This window comes from Gymnoscopelus braueri, assembly GCF_963280865.1.
Source record: "Gymnoscopelus braueri genome assembly, chromosome: 4".
NCBI lineage: Eukaryota > Metazoa > Chordata > Actinopteri > Myctophiformes > Myctophidae > Gymnoscopelus > Gymnoscopelus braueri.
In genome coordinates this window covers 9,370,395-9,393,229 of record NC_137605.1, presented here as the reverse complement: position 1 = coordinate 9,393,229, position 22,835 = coordinate 9,370,395, and the positions used below count along the sequence as shown (strand labels likewise).

Sequence of the window (22,835 nt, the reverse complement as noted above, 5' to 3'; positions counted from 1 at the left end):
TCAAGTGGTTAATTATTATCAACTTCATTCTCTCTCTCTCTAATGGTTGTCTGCCTCTCGTCCAATGCTGTAATCTACAACGATGCAGAACAGTTCATATTATTAAAAGATGTGATCAGTAACGAGACAGAGGTACTGTAGGACCAACATGAGAGGACGTAAACAAACAGAGACTGTGTGTGTGTGTGTGTGTGTGTGTGTGTGTGTGTGTGTGTGTGTGTGTGTGTGTGTGTGTGTGTGTGTGTGTGTGTGTGTGTGTGTGTGTGTGTGTGTGTGTGTGTGTGTGTGTGTGTGTGTGCGCGCGCACACAGTGGTGGAAAAAGTACTTGCATCATTTACTTAAGTAAAAGTATCAATACTGCAGTGTAGAAATACTCTGTTACAAGTAAAAGTCCGGTAATCAAAATTTACTTGACTAAAAGTACAAAAGTATTGGCATCAAAATATACTTAAAGCACCAAAATTAAAAGTACTCATTGTGCAGAATGTCCCATTTCACAAGTTCATAATGTATACAAATCTTTTGAAAATTGCAGATCTACAAGCTCACAATGCGTCGCGCATTGTACAAATAATTGTAGCGACAAATAATTGTAGTGGAGTAAAAGTACAACATTTGCCTCTGAGAAGTAGTGGAGTAGAAGTAAAAGTATTGAAAAGGGAAATACTCCAGTAAAGTAAAAATTCCTCAAAAGTGTACTTAAGTACAGTACTTGAGTAAATGTACTTAGTTACTTTACACCCCTGTGTGTGTGTGTGTGTAATATAATGGTATATTCTGTCTTAGCCTGGTTCCATCCAGACCATAAACCCCGCCCACTCTCTGAGTGGACTGCCTCTTGGTCTGGTGTTGTAAAAGTGAACCTAGGATTTATTCGGTACAAAATGTATTGTCCAATGAGAGTCGGAGGTGGGGGTGGGGATCCCTTAGGATTGGTTTAGGGCAATTCTAATCCCCTCCCCCTTGTAATCGCCTACACTGGAGCAAATGTCAGACTGAAGCTCCACGCGGCTTCAGTCTGATAATCAGGCTATGGCTGTCTAGGTCTCTCGCCTTGTGTTTTGTACAGCACAGCAAGGCCTTTGGCGAGACGAGACATGTAGATATGTAGAGATCTACATGTAGAGAGAAAAAGTTGAATGACTCAGAAAGAACAGCTTCTGACACAGTGGGGGAAAAAATATATTACAAATGATTTGTTCACCAATGATTGAGAAACATCAATTTAACTGAACACATTGACTTTTTATCCGTTTTCAAACTCAAAAAGAGTTAAAACATTTAAGCCAATCGGGAGAGAGCACTGAAAATGTATGTTCTGTTTAATAAAGATCTGGAGAGACTCCTTTTACTGAACAAACACTCTATAGCAATGAGTACTATCAGAATATAGAGCTATTTAACACTTATTTTAACCAAAGTAAATCACTTACCGTACCTTTAATAGTCACCCCATGGAGACTTGAATTCATGGATATTTTTTTGTTTTTGTCTCATTCCTAAGCCAATAATTTGATAGGCAGCGGTTCGGGTAGGAGACACACAAAGAAGACTCTTTGTGTGTCTCCTACCGGAACCGCTGCCGGTCATCAAATTATTGGCTTAGGAATGCGACAAAAACAAAATCCATGAATTCAAGTCTCCATGGGGTGAATAATAGATAGGAAAAAAGTCCTTTTGGGGGTGAACTATCCCTTTAAGCATCAACCTTAACCGTCAAGCCACAGTCTTCATGCATGCAGCCCTGACTCCCAGGCACTTAACTGTCAAAATATGAATAATAAGATTAGAGATAACACTTGAACCTACAACCTTAACATCCTCGTGCGTGTGCTTTGAACTTCAAACCACTGTCTATTTGAATAATATCATTGACTCCAGGCTTTGTATTATGATTATTCTTGTATTAGTCACTTTCCAAACATGCCAGAGCAGTGACAGGACTTAAGACCTCAAGCTCTTAAAAACATTGTGCTCTCATAATCTACGCACTCCTGACTGCAAGATCTTCAATTATTGCTTTGGACGTATAAGCTTTCAATAGTTAAAAGCAATATGAAATTTGATCTGACATTATCTTTAAGCATGGACTTTAATCATCAAACCTCAAAGACAGTTAAGCCACCGTAAGCTTTCTATGGTTCTCTCGGTGGTGTAAAGTAACTAAGTACATTTACTCAAGTACTTTTACTTTTGAGGAATTGTTATTTTACTGGAGTGTTTCTAATTGTCAATACTTTATACTGCTACATTACATTACATTACATTACAGTCATTTAGCAGACGCTTTTATCCAAAGCGACTTACAATAAGTGCATTCAACATAGGTAGGGAACGAAACTACTAATCACCAGAAGTCTTAAGTGCATTTCCTGCATAAACAAGCAACCAAGAGTGTACCTAGCGCTAAGGTAAAAGTGCAATATATCAGCCACCTACTTTCTTAAACAGATGAGACAAAATAGCAAAATCAAATGAGCACAAGCTAAAACAAATAAGTGTATTGACTAAACAAGATCCAATAAAACAATACAAAACTAAAACAAGAGTTCGTACAACTAGTTAACAACAAGTAGGCCAGGCAAAGAGGAAGGGTAGTGTTTCCTGAAGAGGTGGGTTTTCAGCCTGCGGCGAAAGATGGGCAGTGACTCTGCTGTCCTAACATCAGTGGGAAGTTCATTCCACCACTGTGGGGCCAGAACAGAAAAAAGTTGTGACCGTGTCGTGTGCTACATCTCAGAGGCAAATATTGTACTTTTTACTCCAGTACAATTATTTGAAAACTTTAGTTACTAGTTACTTTGTAGATTATTATTACAAAACATACATCAACCACTTCAGCCCTATACACATTTTGGCCATTTGAAAATAGCAGATCTACAAGCTCACAATGCGTCGCTTCGCGACGCAAAAGATTTGTATACATTTGAAAACTTGAAATGGGACATTTTTCCACAATGAGTACTTTTACTTTTGGTTATTTAAGTACATTTTGATGCCAATACTTTTGTACTTTTACTCAAGTTCATTTTGAATATAGGACTTTTACTTGTAACAGAGTACTATCTACATTGCAGTATTGATACTTTTACTTGAGTAAAGAATCGAGTACTTTTTCCATCACTGGGTTTCCTGGATGTTGGCTTTCAAAGACAGAGAATCAAACATACTGTATACCACCTCTGTGTTACCATCCACTCTACGAGACATTAAGTTACTCGGTTTCAGTATACCACAACACTTTATGGCTTATGTCACTCTCGCCTCTGCGGGGCGTCTTTCAAAATGTACCAAGAATTGAAGATGAAAAGGAGGGTGTGTGACAGACCGCTTGAACCTAGCGTGCATCACACAACGCACAGAGCTTCACGCGATGCATTAACGATACGAATACAGGAACGCTCGCCCCAAAATATTCTCGCTCGCCCCAAAGACTATGCCTAAACCTAACCTTATTCCTAAACTTAACCTCAGTAAAACTATATGCCTAACCTTATTCCTAAACTTAACCTCAGTAAAACTATATGCCTAACCTTATTCCTAAATGTAACCTCAGTAAAACTATGCCTAAACCTAACCTTATTCCTAAACTTAACCTCAGTAAAACTATGCCTAAACCTAACCTTATTCCTAAACTTAACCTCAGTAAAACTATGCCTAAACCTAACCTTATTCCTAAACTTAACCTCAGTAAAACCATGCCTAAACCTAACCTTATTCCTAACCTGAACCACAGTAAAACGAATATAAGCATACATGAACCGATGGGGGTGAGTGTATTTTGGGGCACGATACCAGTAAACTACTAGTGTCACAGTGTGAGGTTTTCAATCTTGGATTGAGCCAATCTTTAATCTTTCAATCAGCAGTACTAGAGGTCCTGGTAGGATAGAAAGCCAGCAGTAGAGGTCCTGGTAGGATAGAAAACCAGCAGTACTAGAGGTCCTGGTAGGATATAAAACCAGCAGTACTAGAGGTCCTGGTAGGATAGAAAACCAGCAGTAGAGGTCCTGGTAGGATAGAAAACCAGCAGTACTAGAGGTCCTGGTAGGATAGAAAACCAGCAGTACTAGACGTCCTGGTAGGATTGAAAACCAGCAGTACTAGACGTCCTGGTAGGATTGAAAACCAGCAGTACTAGACGTCCTGGTAGGATAGAAAACCAGCCTGGTTGGACATAAACCAGCAGTACAAGAGGTCCTGGTAGAATAGAAAACCAGCAGTACTAGAGGTCCTGGTAGGACATAAAACCAGCAGAACTACAGTAGGTGGCCAGTGACTTTAACCAGTTTCACTTTCAAAACCTTTGCATCATGCATGTCACACAAACTGAATGCGATGCATTTTATTGACATAACAAGTTTGTTCATATAGAGTCCTATCCACAAATCCACCATTTAACTTCCACAATCCACATGATCAAAACCATTGGTGTTGTGTGCTGGCCACCTACTGTAGGCGGTGGTGTAAAGTAACTAAGTATATTTACTCAAGTACTGTACTTAAGTACAATTTTGAGGTACTTTTACTTTACTGGAGTATTTCCAATTGTCTATACTTTTACTTCTACTCCACTACATCTCAGAGGCAAACATTGTTGAATACTAAATACTAAATAAATAAAAGAGCATTTTAATCCGATCATCGGCCATTTTCTTTTACTCCACTACAATTATTCGAAAACTTTAGTTACTAGTTACTTTGCAGATATAAATTATTACATTATAAAACATACATTAACCACTTTATCCCTATTTTATACCTAGGATATTCAAAAGGCGTTGTGAACTTGTAGGTCTGCTATTTTCAAACATTTTTGTACTTTTACTTTTGGTACTTTAAGTACATTTTGTTACCAATACTTTTGTACTTTTACTCAAGTACATTTTTAATTCCGGACTTTTACTTGTAGCACTACATTACAGTATTGATACTTTCACTCAAGTAAAACATTTGAGTACTTTTTCCACCACTGACTGTAGGGGTGTCGGTAGAACAAATGGAAAACACAACACAGAGAGGTTGATGCATAATACGTTCCTTCGTTGTGGTGTAACTGTGGCGTTTTGGCGGTGGAGATGATTGATGGTGAACATCCCATCAGAACAGAAGAAGTGGTGAGTGAGAGAGAGAGCTAATAGAGCCAGACTGAGTCCATCACAGCTCTGGCCATCACTCTTCTCTAATGGTTCCGATTGCATTAGGGGAGGCTGGGAGCCATGTGGCCAGACCAGCATCATAGTCCAGCCCTATAAAAGCTCTGAGCCCACAGGAACGGTCCACAGCTATGTTAGAATGAATCAGACACCATGCAATGTAATGTGATAGACGGCAGGATGAGCACTATGGGAGAGACGGAGAGAGAGAGGGAGGAGGAATGGAGAGAATACATTTGGGGGGGGGGGGGGGTCAGGATAGCGAGAGAAAACGACAAGGGCGTTTTGAGAGGCAGGGGCGGATGAAGAGAACGGAGAGGAAGAGAAAAGGGGGAATGGAGGGGGGGAGAGAGAGAGAGAGGGAGAGAGAAAGAGAGAGAGAGAGAGAGAAAGAGAAAGAGAGAGGGGAGAGGCATAATGTAACGTTAATACATCCCAGCAGGCCAGAACATCTAGCCTGCAAACAACAGTGTCCTTTTAATGAAAGGACACACACGCACACACACACACACACACACACACACGCACACGCACGCGCACACGCACACGCACACACACACACGGGCACGGTCTCTCACACACACACACACACACACACACACACGCACGCACACGGGCACGGTCTCTCACACACACACACACACACACACACACACGCACGCACACACGCACGGTCTCACACACACACACACACACACACACACACACACACGCACGCACACGGGCACGGTCTCACACACACACACAAACACACACTGGAACGGTCTCTCACACACACACACACACACACACACACACACACACACACACACACACACACACACACACACACACACACACACACACACACACACACACACACACACACACACAGAAGCCTAGAATATCGTCTCTGTCGGGTAGAAACCTCATACATGTATTTCCAAAACTGTTACTTTTCAGGATTCAAATTCAAAAAGCATCAAAAAGCGACGCGTTTTGAGCTTGTAGATCTGCTACTTTTTGATGCTTCTGTGTGACGCTGTGGTGTGATCAAGTAGGTCGTTCATTTACAGGGTTAAAAAGGTTAAAGTATGTAGATTAGAGGTTTCTGCCCTGTACTGTAGCTAAGGTGCACGAGAGCTGCCCAGTACAACTGGTCATAACAGGAATATTGTTATTATTGCAGCAGCATGGCTCCTGGGGGCAAGCTGTGTGTGTGTGTGTGTGTGTGTGTGTGTGTGTGTGTGTGTGTGTGTGTGTGTGTGTGTGTGTGTGTGTGTGTGTGTGTGTGTGTGTGTGTGTGTGTGTGTGTGTGAATATGTTTCACATAGTGATTCAATAAGCTCAGTTCCACCGTCCCTCCATATTTGGGCAGGACTGTCCTCATCGGTATACTGTATGACATCATAAGTGTGACATAAGAGATCCACAATAGAAGCCATTCCACTATTAGATCCTGCTTTGTTCAATACAGTCCTTATAAAGGTTCACAGCGTCTTATTGTTTGACATTTATTCCTTCTTCCAAACTCTCTCTCTCTCTCTCTCTCTCTCTTTCTCTCTCTCTCATATCCACTCCACTAGTCCTCTCTAAGCACTCCTGGTTATCCCGCAAGGCCAGGGATTATGTTTTCGGTCCAGTGAGTCTGTCTGTCTGTCTGTCTGACTGTCTGTGAGCAGCTAAACTCAGTGACATTTAGCATTACACACTCCCAGTAGGCCAAAGAAGAACCTCCAATTGGAAATACTCCAGTAAAGTAAAAGTACCTCAAAATTGTAGGCTACTTAAGTACAGTACTTGAGTAAATGAACTTAGTTACTTTACACCACTGCTACTACTCCTACAGACGTTGACGACACTAGTCTTGTCGAACAGTCAAGAGTTCCACCTGGCCTGGCGGAGATATGCCCTCCACTGAGTGCACTTCTAGTTTGAATTGCAGAAACTCAACTCTCTCTGTTTGCCATCAATAGGCTCCATCTATCCACAGCAGCCATATTGGAAATAAATTGGGCCCCTTCCTTACTTCCTTCACAGGTCTTACCAATGATGCTAATTAAGGTTGTGTTCCAACAGAGTCAGGGTGCTGATATTGTGCATGTTGGCTCACTGGAAACATTCTCAAAGTGTGGTCCAGGGACCCTCATGGTTCATTGAGGGGGTTCTAAATGGCCCCTTACGGATGTGTAACTCTGAGTGTACACATGGAACCAAATGGACCCGTGAGGGTCCATTTGGTTCCATTTGTACACTCTCAGAGTTATGGGAGTCCACTGTGCCACTGTGCTACACTAAATGGAACAGAGCCTTCATTAGTATCATTGGTAACACCTGTGAAGGAAGTAAGGAAGAGGCCCAATTTCTTTCCAATATGGCTGCTGTGCATAGAGCCTCCTTTTTTCCCCCTTGTACATTTTCTTGACACTTCTGTCCTCTTTCCTCCTCCTTTTCTTTTCTCTCTATCAGTCTTCTCACCTTCCCCGACTCATTTGTACCGCCCTCCTGCCCTCAGGAGGGCAGTTGATTGGATTGGACTGATTGATTGATTGGGTAGAATGAGTTAAAGGCAGCCAGGTCAGTATAGAGTCCTGATTTGAAGTGATTGACAAATTGTGTAAGGACCGTGTCCCCCTGGTCGCTGGGATTTTAACATTTCTTGACAACAATGGCAGGAGCACCGACAGCAAGGCCCGCAGGGTTATCAACATCGTTAACTCAAACTAACGAGGTAACGGGAATCAGCCTTGACAAAACATTCTAGTTAACTGAACTAGAAATACCGAGGCTTTACCAAAACAAATAAAATAAAACGTAATAACTAACTGAAACCGCATTGTACACTTACAAAACGAACTAAACTAAACTAAACTAAAATCACGTAGAAAATGTCAATACTAGAGAAAAAAATGCGCCATTTTGGGCGTTTGGCCCCGTCCTGCCGGAAGGCCCCCATATCCCCCCACCTCACCTAACCAAATAAAATACACTAGTGTAGAGCCCTGAGGGACTCCGGTCAATCATAGGGTTGTGTGGGTGCGTGTGCGTGCGTGTGGGGGTTTAAGTGGTTAATGAAAACAATTGAGGTGTGGTTTGCAAAACGTGTCAGGAATAGCTTAAACAAGGTGCACACCCACACACACACACACACACACACACACACACACACAGTGCCAAGGACACCCAATCAGCAATAGCCTCTGGGTGCAGGCCCACCTATTTCACCAAAATACAAATAATTAAATCCAGAAAAATAGCGACATCTTGACATTGAGAACAATTCATGGCAATGTGGAGAAAGTTTTGACAATAACAACATGCCCTGCTGCTAAAATAGGCCCTATGCCAGGTTTAAAGGGATTAAAACTGGCACAATAATTGAATTGAAATCGCAACAAAATGAGTTAATTTCGTTTAGTTTTGTCATTTTTTCCAATCCTTTTCCAATTGGCCCCAATTTGAAAAATCACTGCTGTAGGCCACACGCACACACACACACACACGCACTCACACTCACACACTCACAAACGCGTGCGCACGCTCATAAGCCTGATAAGGAAAATTAAATCCTTGATCTCTGATGAGCAAAAAGTGTTCATAAGCCCCTACAATGAGTTTAATGCCATTAAGTGGGAGATGCAGAGAACCGTGATAAGACCCTCCCCTCCCTCCCCCCTGCACACTGAAGCTGCTGTGACTAACAGGCCACCTGGGGCGGGCACACACACACACACACACACACACACAAGTGGAACAAGTACTGTTACTTGAGTAACAGTATCAATACTGCAATATAGAAATACTCTGTTACAAGTAAAAGTCCGGAATTCAAAATTTACTTGAGTAAAAGTACAAAAGTATTGGCATAAAAATGTACTTAAAGTACCAAAAGTAAAAGTACTCATTACGCAGAATTTCCCATTTCAAGTTTTCAAACGTATAAAAATCTTTTGAAAATAGCAGATCTACAAGCTCACAATGCGTCGCATAGCGACGCATTGTGAGCTTGTAGATCGGCTATTTTCAAAGGCCTGAAATGTATATAGGGCTGAAGTGGTTAATGTATGTTTTGTAATAATAATCAATCTACAAAGTAACTAGTAACTAAAGTTTTCAAATAAATGTAGTGGAGTAAAAGTACAATATTTGGATCCTAGTAGAAGTTAAAGCATTGGAAATTGGAAACACTCAGGTAAAGAACAAATACCTCAAAATGCCTCAAATATCCCCATTTTGAAAGTGTGTGCTGAGAACCAACATGTTCCTAATGGCTATTGAAAACCATTCTAAGCTTTATTTTGAGTGGTAACCTGTGGTTGTAACTGCAGAGATAGTCAGAAACACTATTATGTTTTGCTGTGCCTGGCCCCTTATGTGTCCCTCCCAGAACCCCTTGTCGATTTTATATAAAGTGGGCTCCAAGAGAAATAAATGCCATTAAATGGGGGTCCGTAGCCCTAATGCATGTCAAACTGGGGGTCCTTGAAATTAAAATGGTTGAGAATCACTGCTAGAGCTGTAAAAAATCTTCTCTTGGCCCCTGGCATATCTTTTCAAATGGGGGTCCACGGGCTAATAAGTGTCAATTTGGGGGTCCTTGACAGGAAAAAGTTTGAGAACCACTGCTATAACGTATTCACGTGCTGCTTGAGCAGTGCTGGTCCAGTCTAGTTTGCTGTGTGCTCATGTTAAGAGCTTCAGCAACAATCAGCGCACCTCTCAACACCTGCACATTGATTTATTACTGTACACTGGAGCCTGCCAGTCACCATGTGGGACAGCGTCTCAATTTGTGGGACGCCTGAAAAGTCATGGAAATGTGGGACTGTCCCTCGTAAAGTAGACAATCTGGTCACCCCAAATACGTACATATTATGTATAAACAAATATAGCATGTTTATACATATGTACATTACACACTAAATACTGTAAATGGATATGCCTGGCCATGCAGCTCATGCATGTATGCACAAAAAACAGACCCCCCCACACACACACACACACCCCGAGTTCCCCTGGGCATAGTTGTGTTGACTTGACGCCACCTGCTGTTGTACTGAAGCACTGCAGCCAAGCTGGTTGAGACCAGCAAGACCGAGACAAGACAGTAGTGATGGAAAGTAACTAAGTACGTGTACTCAAGTATTGTTCTAGGTACAATTTTGAGTTATTTTTTACTTTACTGGAGTATTTCCAATGTAATACTTTTACTTTACTACTCCACTACACCTCAAAGGCAAATATTGTACTTTTATTCCACTACAATTATTTGAAAACCTTAGTTACTAGTTGCGTTGTACATTTGAATTATTACAAAACATACGTTAACCACTTCAGCCCCATTTACATTTTGGCAATTTGAAAATAGCCGATTTACAAGCTCACACCACATTTCCTGTAGCTTGTAGATCTGATATTTTCAAAAGATTAATACATTTTATTTTATACATATACCTTGTGAAACGGGACCTTCTGCATGAGTACTTTTGGTAATTTAAGTATATTCTGATGCCAACACTTATGCACTTTTACTCAAGTACATTTTTGATACCAGACTTTTACTTCTAAAAGAGTATTTCTACCTTGTGGCATTCATTATTTGGCTTAAGTAAAAAAAAATTGAGTACTTCTTCCAACAGACAGACCGAGTGAGTACTGTTGGTTTTACTGTCTGTCTGTCTGTCTGTCTGTCTGACTGATCAGGGATCACTTGACACCTGGGACAGATTCCAGTGCAGTTACTCAGAACCAGTGGTGTAAAGTAACTAAGTACATTTACTCAAGTACTGTACTTAAGTACACTTTTGAGGATTTTTTACTTTACTGGAGTATTTCTAATTTTCAGTACTTTTACTTCTACTCCATACATCTGAGGAAAATATTCTACTTTTACTCCACTACAATTATTTGAAAACTTTAGTTATTAGTTACTTTGCAGATATAAATTACTACATTATAAAACATACAGTAACCACTTTAGCTCTATTTTATACCTAGGCTATTTGAAAATAGCCGATCTACAAGCTCACAACGCGACACAACGCGTTGTGAGCTTGTAGATCTGCTATTTTCAAACATTTTAGTACTTTTACTTTTGGTACTTTAAGTACATTTTGATACCAATACTTTTGTACTTTTACTCAAGTAAATTTTTAATTCGGGACTTTTACTTGTAACGGAGTACTTCTACATTGCAGTATTGATACTTTTACTTAAGTAAAACATTTGAGTACTTTTCCCACCACTGCTCAGAACTAACTAGTTCTTCTGGGTTTTCCAGATCCAAGAGATTAGAACCAATTAACCATCGGCTCCAACTCTGTCCTTCTCTCAGGGATCATCCCTTTTACTGACATAAGAGACAAGAGAGGGTTTTTAGACGCATTCACTCACTCGGGATGCAAAGAAAACGAGGCGTGCTGAACAAACAGAAAGACTTTAATGTTTGTTTGTTTTTTCGAGGTTACTAAACATTTCTACTTTGTAAAAAAAAGACCCAGAACAATCTCAAGCATCTTTAACACATCACACCTTTCATTAAAACTTTGGAAAAAAGACAGATAAAAAAAAAAAGAACAAAGAAAAGAAAATCTGCAAATTGATTTACAAAATATATACATGAGGTATATACATATACATACACACACACACGTATATATGGGAACGCAACGTTTCTTAGCGAAATGTATACGCAGTAAGGTCTCTTCACATATCCATGCGTGTGTTCATGTATTTGTACGTACGTGTGTATATATACTGTTTATCAAGTGTCTGGCTGTCTGCAGCTCCTTAATCAACTAATTAACTAATCAAGGATTCTATTGGTCAAGAACTGGTCACATCTCATGGACGTGTCCACCAACAGCTTCCTGACATTCATATTGGACACGGGACGCACCACATCGACCGTCCAGTTTGTGGACATGTCTGTCCATGGACGGACATGTCTGTCCATGGACGGACATGTCTGTCCCCGTCTTTAGAGGAGATATCCTGTCTATGGAGGACATGTTTGTCCCGTCTATAGAGATGATATCCCGTCTATAGACGAATCCACAGACGCGCTGCCTGTAGCTGCCTGTAGGCGGCCATTGCTGCGGTGTCGCGTCCGCGGAGCGTTGACACCGCAGCAATGGCTGCGCGCAGGGCAGCGCTCCGTGGATTCGTGTATAGAGGAGATATCCCGCCTATAGAGGAGATATGCCGTCTATGGAGGACATGTCCGTCTATGGAGGACATGGCCGTCTATGGAGGACATGGCCGTCTATGGAGGACATGTCTGTCTATGGAGGACATGTCTGTCTATGGAGGACATGTCTGTCTATGGAGGACATGTCTGTCTATGGAGGACATGTCTGTCTATGGAGGACATGCCGTCTATGGAGGACATTTCTTTCCATGGAGGACATTTTCTTTCCATGGAGGACATGTTGGAGAATCGGTCCACATGGGGGACATCTCCGTCCATGGTGGACATCTCGGGCCCAGTCCATGGAGGGACATGTCCCGCCACGTCCGTCCACGGAGGACATGTGATCAGCTGGTGAAGACCTCAGCCAGAGAAACCAAGCTAACAGGAGAAATATTCAATCAACAGAAAACATTTACGTTCTTCTACAGTAGTTTAAATGACGTTATAATAATAATTATTAGTACAGAGAAGTTATGGGTGGATTATGTGATCTGCTCTACTCAAATCACTCGTCTTTCCTGACGACGCCTCCGGTGGACTTAACTCGCGGCTAACCGTATGCTCCTAGTGAACGCCAGGACACGGGTTTCCAAGTCCCACCGTCTTATATCACGTGTCAATCCTCGCCGTCTTTCTACACTGATCTTAAACCTAAAATAAACAAAAAAATGGTTTGACCTCAAAATATTCAGCGGTCTTAAACCTAAAATAAAAAATTGTTTGACCTCAAAATATTCAGCGGGATTGCCATAGTTTCATTTGATTTGATGATGCAATCTTCCCAAAACTAATCAACGATGAACATCGTCGACATTAACATTTCTTCGTCAACGCTCCATTGCACGAGGGTGTAATTGTTTTTAAAGTTTGTTTCGTGTTGCGCGACGATTTACAAGCCAGCGACGCGATGCATCCTTAGCTTGTAGACGAGTCGCGCTGCAAAGGATAAATTATGTCCGATTCATCATACTTGGTTACCTGCCGGTGTCGTGCTGCCGGAAATATCCAAACGTTGTAGCTTGTGAGCCGAAAATTGCGGAATTTGTGAACCGAAAATAGCTTTAGCATGTGAGCCAAAAAAGTAGGCAGGTTTCTGAGCCGAAAACAGACAATCTAAAAACTCAAATCATCATTTAGATGAGCCGTTTTCGGGCGTGCGACTCCGGCCGCGCAATGAAGTATGAATCAGACTTTTTAGAAGGAGCTCCGGACTATGACATCACACAGATTTGGGGCGGAGCAGGTCACACGTGGAGGCGAATATACAGCAGAGACAACATCATGTATAGCAGATATACATTTACTGACCAAGTGAACTGATCTGGGTACAGCTAGCAGGTTAGCAGTGGTGGTTAGCATGGGGCTGGTTTTTTTTTTAAGGTTCGTTTTTGTGGAAATATTTCTCATGTTTTCCTGTCTTCGGTTATGAATGTACAGAGTGTCTGTTGACAACATCATCCATCCCATCGCTCCTTCCCCCTCGTCTCTTTATTCTGTCTGTCCTATCGCTACGACCTACCTCTGTTCTCCCTCTATCCCTCCCCGCCAGCTAACACTTATTTTATCATCGCCACGCCGCCGTTGTCGTTGCTGCCGTTGCCCGTCGCGGACAGGTTCCCCGTTTGCACGCGGTGCACGTGTCCTCCGGTCGACTCGTCGGCCGGGTCGAAGCTCTTCTCCTCCAGCGGCTTGCCGATCCAGGCGCCGTAGCCGTGCAGGCTGAGCGCGCTGAAGAACTGCTCCTTGACCTGCTGGAAGGGCCGCGCCGCCAGCTTGGCGGCGGAGTACGAGTGGTGCATGAGCAGGTCCGTGCGGCCCGACATCTGGCACAGCACCCGGAAGAGGCGGAACAGGTTGGACTTGGACACGCGGGACACGTCCTGCTTGGACCTGAGGGGGGGAAAGGGATGGGAAGAGAGGGGGGGGGGGTGGGAGGGCTTTTAGATCTTCATCGAAAGATATCAACATTCAAGAGGGCTTATTTGTCAATCATAACAAATGATGATGTTATCTTCTCCACTTGTCTATTGCTGTTCAAAGCTTTGATCAAATCCATCTTGTTCGAGACAGATTCCTGATCCTTATTTTTCATGTTGATCTTCTGTGTCGGGAGGACACTGAGGTGGATGTGCATGCACTAGTTTCATGTAGCCAGACTACTATTCCACAATCTCTGAATGCTATCAAAAGTCTGTAACAACGTGGCCCTGTAAGCCCAGAAAAAGGGAAGTTTCGTCATTTCTGTTCGCAATAAGAATGATCTAAAATTATCTTTATTTCCATTTCTGATAAGCAACAAGCTATATATGCTTCGGCTAATTTGATTGACACAATTACGCGACTGCAAAGACAAAACGGAAGTGGGGGGGATTATTATCCAATAATAATTATTATCCAATAACGTTGGTGGGATTCATAATCACGGTGGGGGGACGTCACCTACCTTTGGGGCTGCAGTATGCGCGCACACACACACACACACACACACACACACACACACACAGAACAGACAGACCAGTGCTACAAAGTTATAAACATCTAGGGGCCGTGTCCTCAGACAGTGTTTTATGAGCGGAGGGCCGCTCGGGCAGAAACCAACTATATTTCAAAAGCGCTTCTGAATAAACCCCCTAATTCCATTGGATCCTGAAACTGAAATGAGCAGCTGGCACACCACCGGGTATAGACTAGTTGCTCACAATACACATTCTCACTCCCATGTCGTAGTATGGTGAGGAGTATTGGCTCGCTCGTCTCTCGTAGCATTGAAAAGCCCATAAAAAGGGCTACATCACTTTGGTGGAGGTTTGGGTTGTGTAGTCGCCTTGCCATGATGTTACTCCAAAAGGTTGGGCAAGGAATCAAAAATAAGTTCTCCATTGATTAGAAATTGATAATCCAATAAAAGCTCCTCATTGACTTACATTTTACCGTGATGAGGCTCAAGAGCTATTTTTGCCCGTAAACGAACGCAAACAAAGTTGATTAATTGAAGTTCCGGATCCAGATCCCCGGATCCAGTCCGGGTTTTCTTCCTAGTAAAAATAACAAAATCGACAGGAAGTTGACATTTTTATTTAAAAACAAAGATAGCACCGGGTTGGTTATGTTCTATATTGTCAGACTCAACTTTGTTTGTGTTCGTTTATGGGCTAAAAAAAGCTCCTCCTCAGCCTCTTAACAATACAATGCAAGTCAATTTGAATAATAAATTTAGTCAATGGAGCAATTATTTTACATTTTTTGCCCATCTTTGGAGTTGCATCATGGCAAGGTAACAACACAACCCAAACCTCTAGTGTTCTTGCCCTTTAATGCAGCTTATCAACATTATGAAGACTTCCGTATGAAAATATTTATGGTTTCCTTATGTCAGATTCAGAACGGCAGTACCATGAAGTTCGTTTATTGAACCATTTTCTGTGACCCTTACAAAAGCTGGCATGGTCAAAATCTTTCAAAAGTGGCAGGATCAACTGTCATGACTGATGCCATTTTCAAATAGCTAACTAGAGATGGATAACTAGTGGTAGGACTAGTAAACTCACCCGTCCAGTTTGCCTTTAGTTCCATCCAGGACTTCCACACTCAGCTGGTCCGGTGTGCTCCAGTTCACACTGGACTCCTTGGTCTTACCAGTATGTCTGGTGGAGTCATACACACTGACCCTCCCAACCTGAGGAGAGGAGAGTTCTCCGTCAGTAAATTCACTGTTCTACGCATCAAACAACTTTAATGTTTCAACCTGAGGAAAAACGACATCATCTGAACTCATGAGAATGTCTTGTGGGTCTGGTGACGGGTAATATCCAGTTAGTTTTTAATTAAGACACCTGCCATCGTTAGCCTATGGCTAACTGCCAATACGAAACAAACCAGCTGTCTCGTCTCGTCTGGTCTCCTAGAAACATGAGAGCATCTATAGTCTATGGCAGTGGTTCTCAAACTATGGGTCGTTACCCAAGTGGGGTCAGAGGAAGGTATTTTTTTGTATCAACGAAAAAAAAGAAAAAAAATGAAGTGAGGTCGTCGTGACCAACGTGAAGAGGACGTGAAGAGGCCACGGTCGGTGGCCAAAGATAAAATCGAGGGCTGGATCAAGAGACTCTGGTGGTTCTAGGCTAGAACTAGGGATGGGGTCGTCCAAAAAAAATCTCTCAAAATATGGGGCTGTGGTATAAAAAAAGTTTGAGAAGCCCAGGTCTATGGTTTATTTTAAGTAAGCAATATTACACAAGAGGGTGTGCGTTATCGTGATTATCGGCACGCCAGTGGTGCGGTCAGGAACGAGGCAGAGCAGAGTTCCACAAGCATCACTGAAGTCACAGTAAAGCCACCCTTGAATGTAATATTGCGATTATACAACAGTTGCCATCAAAATAAAACATGCTGGTTGGAATGGTCATCACTATGGTCGTACCTCAGGGTGGTTGAGGGTGAAGGGGGCGCGGAGGCTCTTAGCGAAGGCGTCTCCGTCCCTGGACAGACGGCAGCAGACCGCTCTGGTCAGGTGACCATGGCTGTACAGGTACCCTGGAGGGACACAAAAAAAAAGACATTGATTCATCATGACGTTGCTGTCGGATGGAAACCTTGTATCTCCATATTTCAACGTTTTAATGCCCTATTTTGTCGACAAAGTAGCCTTGTGAAGCTTGGAGCTTGTAGATCTGAGATTTCTTTGTTTTTGAAACATTTTGAAAGTAAAGGGGTAAAGTGTGTCTGTAAGTTTTATAAATATGGTTTGAACCAATGGAAAGTATTAAGAGCTTGTGACTAATAACTACATTGGATCCATTGGAACACATAACGTCCATTTCCTAAAAAGTTTTGGTTTTGGACGTACCCGACAGCAAAGGTATTACGGTAATCGTTTGGTCAACTGCTGGCAGCATCCCAGCCAGAATGTCAGAAATGACTATAGTTTACTAGATCAAACGTAAACATTTATCAATGTAATCCAACAACATTATGTTAAATCATTATATTTTGGATTGAAATCCATTGGAATAAAAATGAAATACAGTCCATCAGCTTCTTAAAATCCCACATTTATTGTGTGTATGGATGATTTTATTAGAACTCATTTTCATCAGAGAAACTAGCAATGAAAGGATATACTGCACAAAAGAAAATCTAAATTTCAGCTTCTCAGTTATGGTGACAGTGGTGATAGTTGTGAGTGCCGTCCCTGTGCCTTTTAGAGCCAGCTTTGGGACATAGTTGATTAAGCTTTTGTGGAGATCTTGCTTAGTCGACATGTTTTATACTTTAACATTGCCAGCATTTGCTATTTATACTTTATTCCTGGTATTTGCTATCGCCATCACAACTAGAACCCCAGCATACATATTCTGGTGGGGGGAATATTAGCCAAAAATAGCTAATCTAAAAGTTCAGTGAGCTTGCAGATCAGATGTTTTTGGTGAAGAGATTTGGTGTAGACAGTGGTGGAAAAAGTACTCACATTCTTTACTAAGAAAAAAAGTATCAATCAAGTAAAAGTCCGGAATAAAAAAATTAGACAAAAGTATTGTTATCAAAATGTACTTTAAATACCAAAAGTAGAAAGTACTAATTATGCAGAGTGTCCCATTTTACAAGTTTTCAAATGTATAAAATGTAAAAAATCTTTTGAAAATGCAGATCTACAAGCCGATCTACAAGCTCACAATGCGTCGCGACGCGGCGCATTGTGAGCTTGTAGATCTGCTATTTTCAAATGGCCGAAATGTATATAGGGGCTGAAGTGGTTACTGTATGTTTTGTAATAATAATCAAAATCTACAGTAAAGAGAAGTCATTTCATGTATGGTTGCGCTCGGGTGTTGCACTCACGTTGCAACACGTCGTGCTGCAACTAGTAACTTAGGGACCAGTCGAAATTTACATAAGGGGGGGCATGGAGGAAAATAGGGGAGGGTCATGCCTTTCTAATTTTGGTCCAAGGGAGGGTCAGCTAATTTTACTTTGAATCCAAGGGAGGGTCATGTAATTTTGAATTGATAAAATAGTCCGTTTTTTATATACCTTTTTAGTACAGCAGAACAGTGGTCAATGATCCCTCTCCATTTCAAAGGATACAAAGAATTCAAATCAAGTAACACCTTGTCTATTTAGAATCAATGACGGTCGTTAACAAGCCATCAACGCACAGCGAGTGTGAACGACCCAGTCAAATCTATTCAGCGTCTTAACGATGGTGGTTGAACAATTAAGCAAAACTTCAACAGGCGTTATTGGAGAGATGCATTATAAATAGGCCTACTATAACTGGATATTCATAATCATTTGAAGTAATTCTGTGCATGTGATTAATGTGGATCTATATGGACAGTTGTGTATAGATGCCTATAGCTCCACAAGTAAAACCAGAAGCATCAGGCCATAATTGATAGCCTAATTTGTTTTATGTAGGCAACAGTGTAGTTGTAGTCACTGTAGTTGATAATTAAAAGGGCAGAGTGACAAAAGTTTTAAACTACTGGTTACCAAATATTCAACTTTCTTCAATCTGACCAGGATTCAATGGGTTTCCCACATGTAAGATGAGAACACTATCCATTCTGCTACCACTACTACAGATACACTGTGCATTTAGCAAGACTGACTACACTACAGAAATGTTCTAATCAATGTGGAAAGCAAAACATTGGACATATCAGTTTTAAATGTCATGTTGTATTTGATGGGGAGGGTTAGGGGTGTCAAGAATTTCACAATACGATACATGATGTTGGGCATGATATCGATATGATATATTATTAATGTTCTTTTCTCATGTATCATCAACATTGGCCATCATCTTATAAATAACGTTATAAAGCAAGTTAGAAACAATTACAAAGTGCTTTGTACACAAATAAATACATTTGTGCAAGCTTAATGGAGAAGTGAAGTTCTCACTAACTATAAACCCATTGTTTCAGAGGACAGATAGACACTAATATAACAAATATAATATAATATAAGACTGCATAACTATAAATTCCACAAACCTCATATTTTTGTCATCTGGACTTTACCAACCAAGTGCAGCCTAGTTATTTCCAACAGCTAAAAAACATCTATAATACCAGATACAGTATAATACAATCTTAGATTAGATGTAGGCCTATTTGAGAGTGCAGATGCATGTCACATTAACGAGCGTCAACGAGCATCAGCTGACACACAACACCTCCCCTCTGCAGTGCTTTAAACTGAAAGTGACTGACTGGAGTCTGTTTCATTTCTCTCCAAAATACCTTGAATATGATGGAGGACATGATTAATAATTACTATGATTATGATAAGCTTTACATTTCATATCATACAGTAAAAACTCCTAACTTTCACCGGCAAAAAAAAAGAAAGTGTTTTTTTTGTATTAAAAATATTACGATACAGTATGACATCATGACAATACCTATCATCACATTTTAATACCACGATAGGCTATATCGTGACACTTCTAGGCGGGGAGGGTTACTCTTTTTTTTGTAATCACTTGGGGAGGGTCATTGATTTTTTTTTTTGTCAAAGGGAGGGTCATGGCATTTTAGATCAGGGCACATACATTTCCTCCATGCCCCCCCTTATGTAAATTTCGACTGGTCCCTTAAGTTTTCAAATAATTGTAGTGGAGTAAAGTACAAATATTTGCCTCTGGTGTGTAGTAGAAGTAAACGTACTGAAAAAAATGATAACAAAAATACTCCAGTAAAGTAAAAAAATCCTCAAAATGTTATGTAAGTACAGTACTTGAGTAAATGTATTTAGTTACTTTACACCACTGGGTGTAGACAGAATAAAGCCAACTCAGGTCCAGTTTAATAGAGGGTTTAAGTGGTTAAAAAGACGACCAAAACCAGTAATTACCGGCCTGACACAACCTTTGAGATCATACACACGTACATATATAGTAGTAGTAGTAGAGTCAGGTACTAACCCAGGGTAATGGACTTCAGGTATATGGGGTGCAGGAAGTGACTGAGTAGCGCCCCCTGCAGTCCCAGGACGTTCCAGCGCATGATCTTGTCACTGCAGCTCATGGTTCGGAGCCTCTCCCCGTGCTGGATGCCGTCCCACGTGGGCACGATGGCACTGGACTCCACCGGGATGGTCCCCTCGCCTGAGAGACACACACACACACACACACACACACACACACACACTTAACCTGTTAAGACCTGGAGAAGCATCGGTGTCATTTTTAGATTTGAGCAAAAAAAAAAGCATTCTTTTACACTTTGGGCAATTGAAAAATAGCAGATATACAAGCTCATAGCGCGGCACCGAGTGCCGCGCTATGAGCTTGTAGATCTGCTATTTTTGAGAAATCGTAAAAAGAAAATTGCAAATCTTCGAATATATATTTTTTCAAGCGAACATTTGTAACTCAAATCTTTGCTTCTGGGGGGGGTCCCTGGAAGAAAACATTTTGAGATGGGGGTCCTTGGCCAAATACATAGTTGAGAACCACTGATATAGAAACATAAGTTTTAAAAAAAAACTGTTTTTAGAAGATATTCTAAAAACATACATTTTGTAGAATCGGCCTCAGGTCTTAATGGGTTAAGAATGGATTAAATGCAACAATATGGTATTAAATATTTCTAAGACAAAGGCCATTGTGCTTGGATCTAGACACATGTTGGGCAAGAATCCTCAGTTAAAACTGTCAATTGGCACCACACAAATTGAACAAGTGAACACAATAAAACTTCTGGGAGTAACTATTGATAAGCTCTTTATCTTGGTCTAAACATATAAACAATATTGTCATCAAAATGGGAAGAGGAATCGGGATGACTAGGAAGTGTTCTGCTTTCATCACTCCCTCTATAATTAAATCAGTTATTCATTATTTAGTTCTGTCTAATTTAGAATATTGCCCTGTAATCTGGTCATCAGCTACAAAATCTGATTTGAAAAAATTACAAGTTGCTCAGAATAAAGCAGCTCGTCTGGCACTAGGATGTTCAGTACGAGTATTAGCTATATGCATGAACATCTGGCATGGCTAATGGTTGAACAGAAATTCTAATGCGGAACATTATTAGCACCAATAAGCCGTCTAGCTTGGCTAAACAGTTACACATGACTTCTGAACATGGGTACAACACCAGAGGAGCAGTACAATCCAAGACAAAATTACTTTAAAAAAAAAAATCAAGAGATACCTTGCAAGTAACTTGTCAAGTATGTAACTGTTATTTGCGTATTTGTTTAATTTGACTGGACTGTTGGATTTATTCTACTATAATTTGTAGTTTTAGTACATTGGTATTTTGCTTTGTTCAAGACCCCAGGAAGACTAGAGGCTCATTCATGTGACTCTCATGGGGATCCTTTAATGAATAAATGAACAGTTTATTTGGACGCACCAGAGCGTGGTCTTATAGAGGTACGTTTGGTATAGCGTCAAGTTTAAATATAATGTGAAAAGTTGGAACGTGTAAAGTTTGAATGCATTAAGTCATGTGTGTAAAGTTGTCACCGTTCTCCACTTTGGTGCGCAGTTTTCCCTGCTTGGCGTTCTCGAACAGCGGCTGGTGACAGTCGCCCTCGTCTCCTGTCTCACTGCATGACTTGTCGAACAGAGCTCCGTCTCCACAGGGGGCAGTGCTTACAGACAGACACACACACACAGAGACAGATAGACAGGAAAACGGAAACAAATGCAGAGAAAGGAGAGAAACAGTTAGTATGTAGCGGTTTTCCATCTAAGCTTTCGTACCAGTGGTAATTTTGACAGCAATTTTTTGTCTTGTCTTTTGAAAAAATAGTTCATTTAGTTCTAGTCATATTTTAGTCATCTGAAATGTTTTAGTCGACTAAATCTACAGTTGATTTTGTCAACAAAACAGGCCTTGATGACGTCGTAATGGCAGATTTTATACTTAAAAAATAGCCCATCTACAAGCTTACAGCTCATTGTGAGCTTGTACGTCAACTATTTTCAGAGCGCAACACCCGAGCGCTAGCCTGGCATTGGCCAGACTGATGACGTGGATTCACTCTCACCTTCCTCCCCGGTATCAGTCTGGACTTCGGCTCATAGGGAGCGAGTAAGAGAAATCAGAAAATGATTTTTGATGCTTTTCACTGTTTTACGGACAGCAGTTGAAACGCAGTCACTGATTGGCCCGATCATTTTCTCGTTCCCTATGGGCCGAAGTCCAGACTGATACCGGGGAGGAACGCGAGAGTGAATCCACGTTATCAGGCCAATGCCAGGCCAATGCCAGGCTACCCGAGCGCAACCAAACATACAATTACTTGTCTTTTAGTTCTACCAATTCACTTCTCCACTAGTCCCTCCCTAACATTTTAGTCTAGTTTTTACTCGTCTTAGTTTTAGTCATCATAGCTTGTGCCTTTATCAAAACATTCACCCATTCACACACACGCCGATGGCAGAGGAAACCATGCAAGGCACCAACCTGCTCATATGGAGCAGTTAGGGGATCAGTGACTTGCTCAAGGACACAAAATGTCTTCTAAATCTGGTTTCTGAAAAACG

General features: G+C 41.3%; 1 protein-coding gene across 7 annotated transcripts in view; it reads right to left on the bottom strand.

The window, feature by feature from the left end:
- Positions 1-11,555: 11,555 nt before the first annotated feature.
- adar (adenosine deaminase RNA specific) overlaps positions 11,556-22,835 on the bottom strand; it is a 55,519-nt gene continuing 44,239 nt past the window's right edge. For 5 of the 7 annotated variants that reach the window (XM_080427558.1, XM_080427561.1, XM_080427564.1 and 2 more), the window contains 6 exons: positions 21,810-21,937; positions 20,259-20,441; positions 16,749-16,861; positions 15,877-16,004; positions 15,253-15,363; positions 11,556-14,218 (listed from right to left, as the gene is read on the bottom strand). In XM_080427558.1, the coding sequence (XP_080283684.1) occupies positions 13,885-14,218; positions 15,253-15,363; positions 15,877-16,004; positions 16,749-16,861; positions 20,259-20,441; positions 21,810-21,937 (997 nt within the window). In that variant the 3' untranslated portion in view covers positions 11,556-13,884. The remainder of the gene's footprint in view (positions 14,219-15,252; positions 15,364-15,876; positions 16,005-16,748; positions 16,862-20,258; positions 20,442-21,809; positions 21,938-22,835) is intronic. The other 2 variants (XM_080427562.1, XM_080427563.1) reach the window with 1 other exon arrangement.